This window comes from Chiloscyllium plagiosum, unplaced genomic scaffold, assembly GCF_037043375.1.
Source record: "Chiloscyllium plagiosum isolate Xiang-an unplaced genomic scaffold, Cpla_swu_hap1 HiC_scaffold_4, whole genome shotgun sequence".
Classification (NCBI taxonomy): Eukaryota; Metazoa; Chordata; class Chondrichthyes; order Orectolobiformes; family Hemiscylliidae; genus Chiloscyllium; species Chiloscyllium plagiosum.
In genome coordinates this window covers 117,287,511-117,299,836 of record NW_028270142.1, presented here as the reverse complement: position 1 = coordinate 117,299,836, position 12,326 = coordinate 117,287,511, and the positions used below count along the sequence as shown (strand labels likewise).

General features: G+C 39.7%; 1 protein-coding gene across 1 annotated transcript in view; it reads right to left on the bottom strand.

The window, feature by feature from the left end:
- Nucleotides 1–12,326, bottom strand: part of tg (thyroglobulin) — a 367,649-nt gene that overhangs the window by 268,171 nt on the left and 87,152 nt on the right. The window contains exons 27-28 of the mRNA XM_087985879.1: nt 9,643–9,840; nt 4,290–4,457 (exon numbers count right to left, since the gene is read on the bottom strand). Of these exons, the coding sequence (XP_087842005.1) occupies nt 4,290–4,457; nt 9,643–9,840 (366 nt within the window). The remainder of the gene's footprint in view (nt 1–4,289; nt 4,458–9,642; nt 9,841–12,326) is intronic.

Here is a 12,326-nt window from a genome sequence, read left to right as displayed (position 1 = left end):
ACTGATTGCCTAAATAAAGTGAGACGGGTACATCAATTCCCACATAACAAATTTAAAATGTTATCAGAATAGAGATGTGGCTACTTTTATGGGTTTTAGACTGTGCCTGGCTTATTACTGGAAACAATTCAACCAGATTCCTTTGGTCAACAAATAATAACTAGTTAATTACAAATAAATCTTATTGAAAGAAACATGCAAAAATGATTGTTGTAAAAGGTTTAGATTGTACAAACATAGTTATAACTTATTAACCCAAAATTAACTTAAGACAAATTGTGGTTGAACACAAACAGAACAAGTCAAACAACAATTGCAATCTAGACAGATCCTATATATTTCTCAGTAATCCCCCCAAGACATTAGGAACACTATGAGTCACCATATCTCAATAAAACTTCACCAGGGCTTATAATTGTTCCATTTTGTTAATTTGGTCTGAACACTCCCTCAAAAGCCATTTTGTCTGACTGGTCTCGTTCTCGTTCACCTTCCTTTAGCCTCCTAGCTTCTGGAAACTCATTCCAGCACTTACCCATAGGCGCAACACCACTTTTCCATGCAAAATAAGCTTCAAGAAGCCAGTACTGCCCTTGCTTTTGTTTCCTGGGTTCCAATCTTGCTCAGTTGCACAAAACAAATTTGGTTTGAGGGTTTCCTTCACTCTCACTCAAAGATGCACTGAATTATTAATGGTAGAGGGTATCGTCCAAGCCACCACAGCATCCAGAATGCTCCTGGCTCCAACATATAGCTACCTTGTTCTGACTCCTCGAACACCTTCTTCAGTTCTGACTGCACAGAGCCGACAGCACCCTATGTTACATCCTCAGTTTAATGGTTGTTTTCTTGATGGATGTTGCCTCTATGTGTCTGTTTCTTCAATTAATGTGACATAAACCTTTCTTTAGTGACTCCTGAACTGTATTAAATGACCTATTGAAATCTTTGCAACAAGGCCCACCCTTGCTCCTTGGCAAAAATAAATGAAACTAATAATTTGGAGCAAGCATATGTCGCAATACCTTGAAACGTCTGATCCATGAATTGTACAATGTACCCCACATTGCTGACTTCCATATTACAACATATATACAATCCAAAACAGCTCATAACACTGACTACAATTTAACTGTAACTGTTTCTGCTTCAAATTAAAAATTCCTATCCCTGATACAATTTAATTTCAAACCATTTGATCAGGAGGATGCAGTTCATGTTAAAAACGTTGCATCCTATAACCAGACTTTATCCACCATTTTCCTTTTTCCATCTCTGCAACTGGAGCGTGTGATGGAATATTCCCCAGGAGGCAGGAGTGTTTTGGAATACTCCCAATTGTCTGGATGTGTGCAGTTTCAACAACACTCAAGAAGTTTCTTCACCACAACCAGTACAAAGCAGCCCACTTGATTGGCACTTCATGCACAAGCTTTCACTCCCTCCACCACTGACGCTCAATTGCAGCATTATGTACTGTCTACAAAATGCACCACAGAAATTCATCAAGATTCTTTAGACAGTACCTTCCCAATCAATGATCACTACCATCTAGAATGATAAGGGTAGAAGGTACATGGGAACACCACCAGCTACAAGATCCTCTCCAAGTCACTCACCATCCTGAGTTGGAAATATATCAACATTCTTTCACTGTTGCTCTATCAAAATCCTGGAACTGATGAAGGGCTTTTGCCCGAAACGTTGATTTTACTGCCCCTCGGATGCTGCCTGAACTGCTGTGCTCTTCCAGCACCACTAATCCAAACTCCTGGAACTCCCTCCATAATGGCATTGTGGGTCAACCTAAAGCACATGGCCTGCAGTAGTTCAAGGAAGCATCTCACCACCACCTTCCCATGAGGAATAGGCAATAAATGCTGGCCCAGTCAATGATACCCACAACTGATGAGTGAATTTAAAAAAAAACTTTGACTCCTTCCAACATTATCTCAGTTCCATCGCAGCTGAAAATATCATCGCCGGTTTGTCAATTTCATCAACGTCCTTCCTTAGTGAACACCAATTCTCCATATGGATAAACTCCACGTTGTTTACAACTCACCTGTGCATATTACTTGCTCACATCCTTAACTGCATTGGGGTAACAGTGGCCCAACATTTTCAATTATAATTTCCTGTTTTAAAATTGGGCTTTATTCTGAGGAAATTTTATTCACCTGATGATTTAGGAACATAGGGACAGGACGCATTCAACCCTTGAAACCTGTTTTGCAATTCAATTAGATAATAGCTGATTTGTGGGTGAACTCCATATTGTCTCCCTTTGACCTCTATCCCTTAATACCTTTGCTTAACAAAAATTTAACATCTAATCAAGAATCCAGTGCCATTTGTGGAAGAGAGTTCCAACCATCTATCACCCTTTGTGTGTAGAAGTGCTGCCTAACATCTCTCCCAGATGGTGTTGCCCTTATTCTCAGACTATGCCCCCACTTCTAGAATCCCCAACCAGTGGAAATTGATCATCTTTATCTACCCTGTCTCTTCTTGTTAATATCTTGAAGATTTCAGTTAAATTATCCCTTAACCTTCTAAGTTTTAGAGAAAACAGTCCTAGCAATGTCACTAGACTTGTAATCCTGAACCCCTGTAATCCTGGGTCCGTGGGTTTGAATCCAACTAGGTCAGATGGTGAAATATGAATTTAATAAAAAATTGGATTAGAAAACTAATTAAATGACAGCTATGTAACCATTATTGACTATCATAAAAACTAATGTGGTTCATTAATGCCCCTTAAGGAAGGAAATCCTTGCATGATCCAGCCTACATGCAACTCATGGCAAAATGGCTGACTCTAAACTGCCCTGTGAGCAATAAATGCTGTCAAAGACAGGAAAGGTTTCTGATGAACAGCTTATGCTCGACACTTTGATTCCCCGCTCCTCAGATGCTGCCTGACCTGCTGTGCTTTTCCAGCACCACACTCTTTGACTGTGATCTCCAGCATCTGCAGTCCTCACTTTCTCCTCGCAATAAATGCTAACCCAGCCAGTGATGCCAACATGCCATTAACAAGTACAAAAAAAGTATTGTGATGTATACTTGAGAAATCTTAGAGTCATAGAGTCATAGAGTCATAGAGATGTTCAGCATGGAAACAGACCCTTCGGTCCAACTCATCCATGCCGACCAGATATCCCAACCCAATCTAGTCCCACCTGCCAGCACCCGGCCCATATCCCTTCAAACCCTTCCTATTCATATACCCATCCAGATGCCTTTTAAATGTTGTAATTGTATCAGCCTCCACCACTTCCTCTGGCGTCTCATTCCATACAGGTACCCCCCTTTGTGTGAAAAAGTTGCCCCTTAGGTCTCTTTTATATCTTTCCCCTCTCACCCTAAACCTATGCCCTCAAGTTCTGGACTCCCCGACCCCAGGGAAAAGACTTTGCCTATTTACCCTATCCATGCCCCTCATAATTTTGTAAACTTCTATAAGGTCACCCCTCAGCCTCCCACGCTCCAGGAAAACAGCCCCAGCCTGTTCAGCTTCTCCCTATAGCTCAAATCCTCCAATCCTGGCAACATCCTTGTAAATCTCTTCTGAACCCTTTCAAGTTTCACAACATCTTTCCAACAGGAAGGAAACCAGAATTGCACGCAATATTCCAACAGTGGCCTAACCAAAGTCCTGTACAGCCGCAACATGACCTCCCAACGCCTGTACTCAATACTCTGACCAATGAAAGAAAGCACACCAAACGCCTTCTTCACTGTCCTATCTACCTTATCCTATCTATCTTATTGGCTTTCTCTAATAAATGGAAAGATTTCAAGCTGCTGACTTAATTAGTTAATTACAGACAGCAGATTTTCGGCTAGTTGGTGCATAAACAGTAGAGCAACATTAACAAATAGCCAAATTAAAGGAATGGTTCCTAGATCAAAAGAACATTTGAAAGTTATTATTATGGTATTTGTAATGATCTGACTCACTTCTTTTAAAAGATTGGGGTGAAAGCCTTCTGGTCTTGGGGATTTGTTAAATTGTATTATTCTATTATTATTAAACATAAGAGGTATAGAGATCCAAAGCAAAGATAAACGGTCCTTTGGCCCATCAATCACATGGGTCAAAAACAACCACCTACCTATTCTGAATCCATTTTCTAGCACTTGGTTCATAGCTTTATATGCCTTGACATTGCATGTGCACATCTCAGTCCTTCTTAAATGTTATGAGGGTTTAAATGTCTCTAATTATTACTGCTATTATTATTTCACTATCCACTAATAATTCCTGCCAGCATTTTGCTTACTGCCAGTGAAGTCCAGGCCTCCAAAGCTGAACATGAATGTTTTCTTCTCCGTGTTGGATTTCACACCTCTACATACACCCTCTCCTTCAAGCAGTGATGTCGCCTGCCAGTCATTATGATTGCAAAGCAGAACATCTGGATAACTCATTAGGCCACAGAGCAGGGTACCTGAAAACAAGCAGAAGTATGCAAGGAAGTGTCATTGATGCTCTCGCTGCCTTCCTCAACTTTACACAATGTTTTGGCCAAATAACCAACAGTTGATGACTAAAAGGTAAGGTTAAAGAAAGGCCAATATTGATAGTGTTAAAGAGAAGTAACATTTGAGAAAGCACCTCTGTGACATTGTCACCTCGAATCATACTATGAGGAAATTTAACTTTAACCCAGAAATGAAAATACATTGAAGTGACTACATGGAAACAGGCCATTCAGCCCAAACCAGTCCTATATTCCTATTTGGGTGCAGCTTTGAAAGTCAGAGATTACATTGATAGAAAATCTAAATTTAATGCTTTAAATACAATGCAACTAAAATTTGTGATCTCTATGATAGCTGCAGATAGCACTTTTGGAAAGTAGTATTATTAAAATTGCATGTGTGTTATTATACATTAAAACTACTTATATTGAATTCTATTCAGCTTTACATTCCTTATTTAAAATAATCACAACAAAAATTATTCCATGAATTTGTTGAGACTCAACATAAAAGGAAAATATTAAGCTCATCATTGCTGTACCAGCTTCTCAAAAGCTACTCAATTCATTTCAATTCCCGAACTCTCTTCATAGTCTGACAACCTTTTCATTTTCAAGTATTTAACCAATTTGAAAGTTACAATTGAATCTGTTTCTCACATTGTTTAAACAGCACACCGCAGAGTATAACAACTCTGCATAAAAAAACGCAATCTTTTCTTGGACTCTTTTCCAAACTGGAGGACAATATTTCCAGTTACTTTGGCGATTTGATGGATAATGTTGGCAATAAAAGACAACTATCTGGTAAATCTTTAGTTACTTACAAAACAAAATCCAAGACCCAAGCCAAATCCAAGTGCAAATTGGCATAGCAACGTACACAAACACAGGAATTAAGAGGAAGTTACTCAGCCCCTTGAGTCTGCTTTGTATGCCTGATCTGATAGTGGCTATAAATTTACATTCCTAAATACCTCCAGTGTTAGCAAACAATCTATTCATATCCACCTTAAAAACATTCAATTATTCTGTCTCCTCCACTGCCTATGAGAGTTCCAAAGACTTGTGATCCTCGAAGAGAAATATTTCTTTGTCATCTACCTTAAATAGAAGATCATTAGAATTCATTTAGTTTGAAACTTTTTATCTCTCATTCTACTATCTCCCAGAAGAAGAAACATCCTTCCAACATCCAACCCTCAAGTCCTCTTTTGGATCTTCAATTTCTCAATAATAATATCACTTCTCATTTTTCTAAATCCCAATGGACACAGGTTTAGCCTGCCCAACCATTCTTCATAAGATAAACCTCCTAAAATCCCAAGTATCAGCCAAATGAACATTCTTTGCACAGTTTCAAGTGCATCAAATAAACAAGGAGGACCACAGTAGTATACACCAGTCCATTTATAGTCTCACAAGCATGAGCTACAACTTTGGTGAAACACCCTTCCTTTTACAAAACAAATAGAAACAGAAATTGCTGGAGAAACACAGCACGGTTAGCAGCAGCTGTGGAAAGAAAACAAAGTTAACATTTCAGGTCCAGTGACCCTTGTCCTGAAGACTTGAATGTGAGCCAGATTGTGAGTTGTAAGGAGGTTCTGATGTGATTTAGACAAGTTGAGTAAGTGGGAAAACAAATGACAGATGCAGAACTATATGGCTACAATGAGAAGGTCTATACTTTGATGTGTAAAACAGGAAGGAAGAGTATCTCATAAAGTAGTGACATGTTAGGAAATATTGGATTTCCAAATATAGGTTTGCGTTGAGCTTAGAGGTTCATTTCCAGATGTTTCATTATCTTACTAGGTAACATCTTCGGTGGGCCTCATGCGAAGCAATGCTGAAAATTTGGCTTTCTTCAAAAGAAACCCAAACATATAAATAGAAAGCAGGAATTTTCAGCATTGCTTCGCATGAGGCCCACTGAAGATGTTATCTAGTAAGGTAACGAAACATCTGGAAATGAATCTCCAAGCTCAGCAAGCAAACCTACATCCAAAACCTCAACCTGAGCTACAAATCTTCTCAAAATTGGGAAATATTGATATAAAAAAGGATTAGTATCCTTGTATACCAATTAAGGAAAGTAGACAGACAAGAGCAGCAAATAATTAGGAAGCCAAATAATATACTGAACTTCATTACAAGAGGATTTGAGTTCAGGATACGGACGTTTTACTGTAGTTATACAGGGCCTTGGGCCCACCTGCCAAACTTCTTCCCATTCTCTTCTCCCATCTGATACCTTTCCAAACTTCATATCAATTTTCACAACTTAATTTCCATATCTAACTTTGATTTTACCAGCAAAGTTATCAGATGTACATTTGGTTCCTTCATCCAAGGCATGAATATAAATTTGTAAATGACTGAATGCCAGCATCAATCTCTGAGGCACACCACTAGTTACAAATTGCCAACCCAAAAGTAACCCGTATATACGTCACCTCTATTTTTGGTTAAACAACCAATCCCTTGTATTATATAACTCCTACACTTTGAGGTCTTACTTTCCACAGTAATTTTTGATTTGGAACTTTGTCAAATGCTTTCTGGAAATCTATATACAATACATCCACACGTTACACTTTATTCATATTGCTTCTCATTCCCTCAAAAATCCCTAGCCGCTTAGTCAATTTTTCTCTTTCACAAAATCATGTATTCTGCATGGACTTCTGATTTCAATAACCATTATCTAGAAATGAAGGTTAGTGGCTTGAAATATTAACTCTGTTCCTCTTGACACAGATGCTGCAAGACCTGCTGAGTATTTTAAACATTTTCTGTTTGTAATTCACAGAGACATCGACTGATGAGCCATCCATCTCATTGCATTTTTTGGGGGTCTCTGTTGTACACAGATGGCAACCGTATGATGTGAAAATACTTTGCCACAGTGCATTGTGTGAAACGTATAGAGATGCTCAGACAATATAGTAAGATGTTTTTTTTACATTCAACATGTGTCCTTTATTCAATTAATTTCAGTACAAAATTAAACTGAGAAAATCCTTTGCCTCTTTGAGATATGTTGTTTAAAAGGATACCAGAAATCAATTGTTATTTTAAGAATTTTTCCCACAATTTTTTGTGGCTGAATCATACTCATACAGACCAGTTACTTCTATGACCTGAGATCCAAGCACATTCTCCATAGCCCTTAAACATGATGTACATTTTATTAGCACAACTCAATTTCTTTCTACAGTAAAAGACCTCAAATTATTCATTTGTAGCTCTAGGTGCTGTGCAAAGCTCCTAAAAATATTACAAATGACAACAACTAAAGTATACCTTGAGCTGATATGGAAATCCCTATAACATGTGTTATCTGGTATATACCTCCCTGTTTTAAAAGAATTGTACAATCTATAGAGGGCTTACTCACTCCAGAAGCTTGCCCTATATTATGTTGCACTCACCGAAGCAACAGAATATATGATGCAAAAATGAGTTCCTATATAATGAATTACCCCGTGAAGCTATCTCTTCTATGTAACGTAGTACCAGTCTGGGTTATCTCCAGCAAATAATCTAGTATTCAATATACACTCTGTTTCCTACGTAAGAAACAACACTGGAGAGGGGATTCCCTCTTCATAAAATAGTGTCAGTCTGGATATCTTAAGACCATAAGACCATAAGACATAGGAGTGGAAGTAAGGCCATTCGGCCCATCGAGTCCACTCCGCCATTCAATCATGGCTGATGCGCACTTCAGCTCCACTTACCAGCGTTCTCCCCGTAGCCCTTAATTCCTCTAGACAACAAGAATCTATCAATCTCAGCCTTGAAGACATTTAGCGTCCCGGCTTCCACTGCACTCCGTGGGCCTGAATTCCACAGGCCCACCACTCTCTGGCTGAAGAAATGTCTCCGCATTTCTGTTCTGAAATGACCCCCTCTAATTCTAAGGCTGTGTCCACGGGTCCTAGTCTCCTCGTCTAACGGAAACAATTTCCTAGCATCCACCTTTTCCAAGCCATGTATTATTTTGTACGTCTCTATTAAGTCTCCCCTTAATCTTCTAAACTCCAACGAATACAATCCCAGTATCCTCAGCCGTTCCTCATCTGTTAGACCTGTCATTCCAGGGATCATCCGTGTGAATCTCCGCTGGACACGTTCCAGTGCCAGTATGTCCTTCCTGAGGTGTGGGGACCAAAACTGGACACAGTACTCCAAATGGGGCCTAACCAGAGCTTTATAAAGTCTTAGTAGTACATCTCTGCTTTTATATTCCAACCCTCTTGAGATAAGAGACAACATTGCATTCGCTTTCTTAATCACGGACTCAACCTGCATGTTTACCTTTAGAGAATCCTCAACTAGCACTCCCAGATCCCTTTGTGCTTTGGCTTTATTAATTTTCTCACCATTTAGAAAGTAGTCTATGCTTTTATTCTTTTTGCCAAAGTGCAAGACCTCGCACTTGCTCACGTTAAATTCCATCAGCCATTTCCTGGACCACTCTCCCAACCTGTCTAGATCCTTCTGTAGCCTCCCCACTTCCTCAGTACTACCTGCCTGTCCACCTAACTTCGTATCATCGGCAAACTTCGCTAGAATGCCCCCGGTTCCCTCATCCAAATCATTAATATATAATGCAAACAGCTGTGGCCCCAGCACCGAACCCTGCGGGACACCGCTCGTCACCGGCTGCCATTCTGAAAAAGAACCTTTTATCCCAACTCTCTGCCTTCTGTTAGACAGCCAATCCTCAATCCATCCCAGCAGCTCACCTCGAACACCATGGGCCCTCACCTTGCTCAGCAGCCTCCCGTGTGGCACCTTATCAAAGGCCTTTTGAAAGTCTAGATAGACCACATCCACTGGGTTCCCTGGTCTAACCTACTTGTTACCTCTTCAAAAAATTCCAACAGGTTTGTCAGGCATGACCTCCCTTTACTAAATCCATGTTGACTTGTTCTAATCTTCTGTGTATTATCATACTCATTACAGAAATGATTTCTTAGATAATGTATTATTTCACACAAACATTCTCTCCTTTCACTGTAATGCATTTCACTAGTAACTGCATTAAAAAAAATGCACGGAAAGTATTTTGATATATTTCCGAGGTTTTTAATTAAGTCTGATATAAATTCAATTCTTTCATTTTAAAATTTTATTGTACCTTCATCAATGATTATCTGGCTCAATATGAAGCCATCACAGCATTGCTCCTTGCCACAGGCCTGTCTGCAGAAATGATGTACATCTGTTAAACTTGAACCACGTGCAGAAAAAGCTATTGCCTGGTATACGCCTGTAATCACATTACGAAAATCTGTCCGCAGGAAGATCTTGCGGAATGTTGTCGTGAATTCATGACCTGGAGAAAATGAAGAACATACTTAGAAAGATAGGATTTAATGGTGTGGAGCACGTGCATTTAGCACTCATCGATAAAATGTACATTGACTCTTTGAAAGAATTATCCACGTAGACCTATTCCTTAACATTCACCTAAGCCCTAAAAATGTCCCCTTTCTAGTATTTATTCCATTTTCTTTTGAAAAGAATGATGATGAATCTGCTTACACCAGATTTTCAGATATTTAATTCTAGATCATAATATAAAATGTACAGACTAAGGTGAAGTCATTGATACCTGGTTTCTCCAGAATCTGTCAGAGAATTGAACTCTAAAAGAAGATAATTGTTATCAGCTGATATGAGGGGAAATGATAGCTAGGAAGATAATTTAAAACAAATTTTCTTTGTTTTATTCAAAAAAATGACAACATCACTGTTAAATGAGGATCCTCCATTTTTGTCGTGGGAGACATATGCCAAACAGTTTGCTTCTAGAGCAGCTTCAGACCTGCTTCAGAACAATTTTTATGGCCTAGATATTTGAAAATAGAATCATAGAGTCATAGAGATGTACAGCATGGAAATAGACCCTTCGGTCCAACCCGTCCATGCCGACCAGATATCCCAACCCAATCTAGTCCCACCTGCCAGCACCTGGCCTATATCCCTCCAAACAATTCCTATTCATATACCCATCCAAATGCCTCTTAAATGTTGCAATTGTACCAGCCTCCACCACTTCCTCTGGCAGCTCATTCCATACACGTACCACCCTCTGTGTGAAAAAGTTCCGCTCAGATCTCTTTTATATCTTTCCCCTCTCACCCTAAACCTATGCCCTCTAGTTCTGGACTCACCCACCCCAGGCAAAAGACTTTGCCTATTTACTGTATCCATGCCCCTCATAATTTTGTAAACCTCTATAAGGTCACCTCTCAGCCTCTGACACTCCAGAGAAAACAGCCCTAGCCCATTCAGCCTCTCCCTATAGCTCAAATCTCCAACCCTGGCAACATCCTTTTCAAACTTTTCTGAACCCTTTCAAGTTTCACAACACCTTTCCGATAAGAAGGAGACCAGAAATGCACGCAATATTCCAATAGTGACCTAACCAAAGTCCTGTACAGCCGCAACATGACCTCCCAACTCCTGTACTCAATACTCTGACCAGTAAAGAAAAGCATACCAAACGCCTTCTTCATTATCCTATCTATCTGCGACTCCACTTTCAAGGAGCTATGAACCTGCACTCCAAGGTCTCTTTGTTCAGCAACACTCCCTAGGACCTTACCATTAAGCATATAAGTCCTGCTAAGATTTGCTTTCCAAAAATGCAGCACCTCGCATTTATCTGAATTAAACTCCATCTGCCACTTCTCAGCCCATTGGCCCATCTGGTCCAGATCCTGTTGTAATCTGAGGTAACCTTCTTCACTGTCCACTACACCTCCAATTTTGGTGTCACCTGCAAACTTACTAACTGTACCTCTTATGCTCGCATCCAAATAATTTATGTAAATGAGAAAAAGTAGAGAACCCAGCACCAATCCTTGTGGCACTCCACTGGTCACAGGCATGGTGCAACAGTGTTTGTAACTTTGCCCAGATACGTTTTGTTATTCCCTTTTGAAATGTTGGTACATGGTCCTAAATGAAGGAAACCTTGCCTTGCTTTACCAATGGCATCCGTACTACACGTTTCTTACTAATTTATTCTTTCAGAAGACTTATCACAAGAGAATCATCCTAGTGATTCTATTGAAACACATGGCTTGCTGAGCCAATTCAGAAGACAATTAAGAGTCAAAGACATTGCTATGGACCTGGAGTCACATGTAGGCCAAACCAGGTGAAAGCAGTAGATTTATTTAAGAGGAGTTTGTGAAGCAGGTGGGCCTTTACAAAACTTAATCATAGTCTCATGGTAACAATTACTGAGGCCAGCTTTATATTCAAGATTTTATTAATTGAATTTAAGTTCCACCAGTGGTCTTCATGGGGTTTTAACCAACATCCAAAGGACATGATCCTAGCCCAATGACATTACCTCAGAGGGAAAGCCTGGAAAGATGCAAGGGCTGACCATCTAAATTTAGACACTGATGCTTCAATAACTCCTCTTTCCATCAGATCTTAAGACCATAAAATATAGGATTAGAATTAGGCAACTCAGCCTATCAAGTTTGCTTCTGCAGCCTCCTCCCACTTCCTCAAGACTACCTGCCCCTCCATCTACCTTTGTGTCATCTGCAAACTTAGCAACAATACCCTCAGTTATTTTGACCAGATCATTAATGTAGAATGTGAATAGTTCTGGTCCCAACACTGAGCCATGTGGAACTCTGCTAATCACTAGCTGCTATCCTGAAAAACATCCCTTTATCCTTATTCTTTGTCTTCTGCCAGTCAGCCAATCTACTATCCATTCCAGTATACTGCACCTAAAACTTATCTTGTTTAGCACCCTTCAATGCAGTACCTTGTCAAAGCCTTCTGGAAATC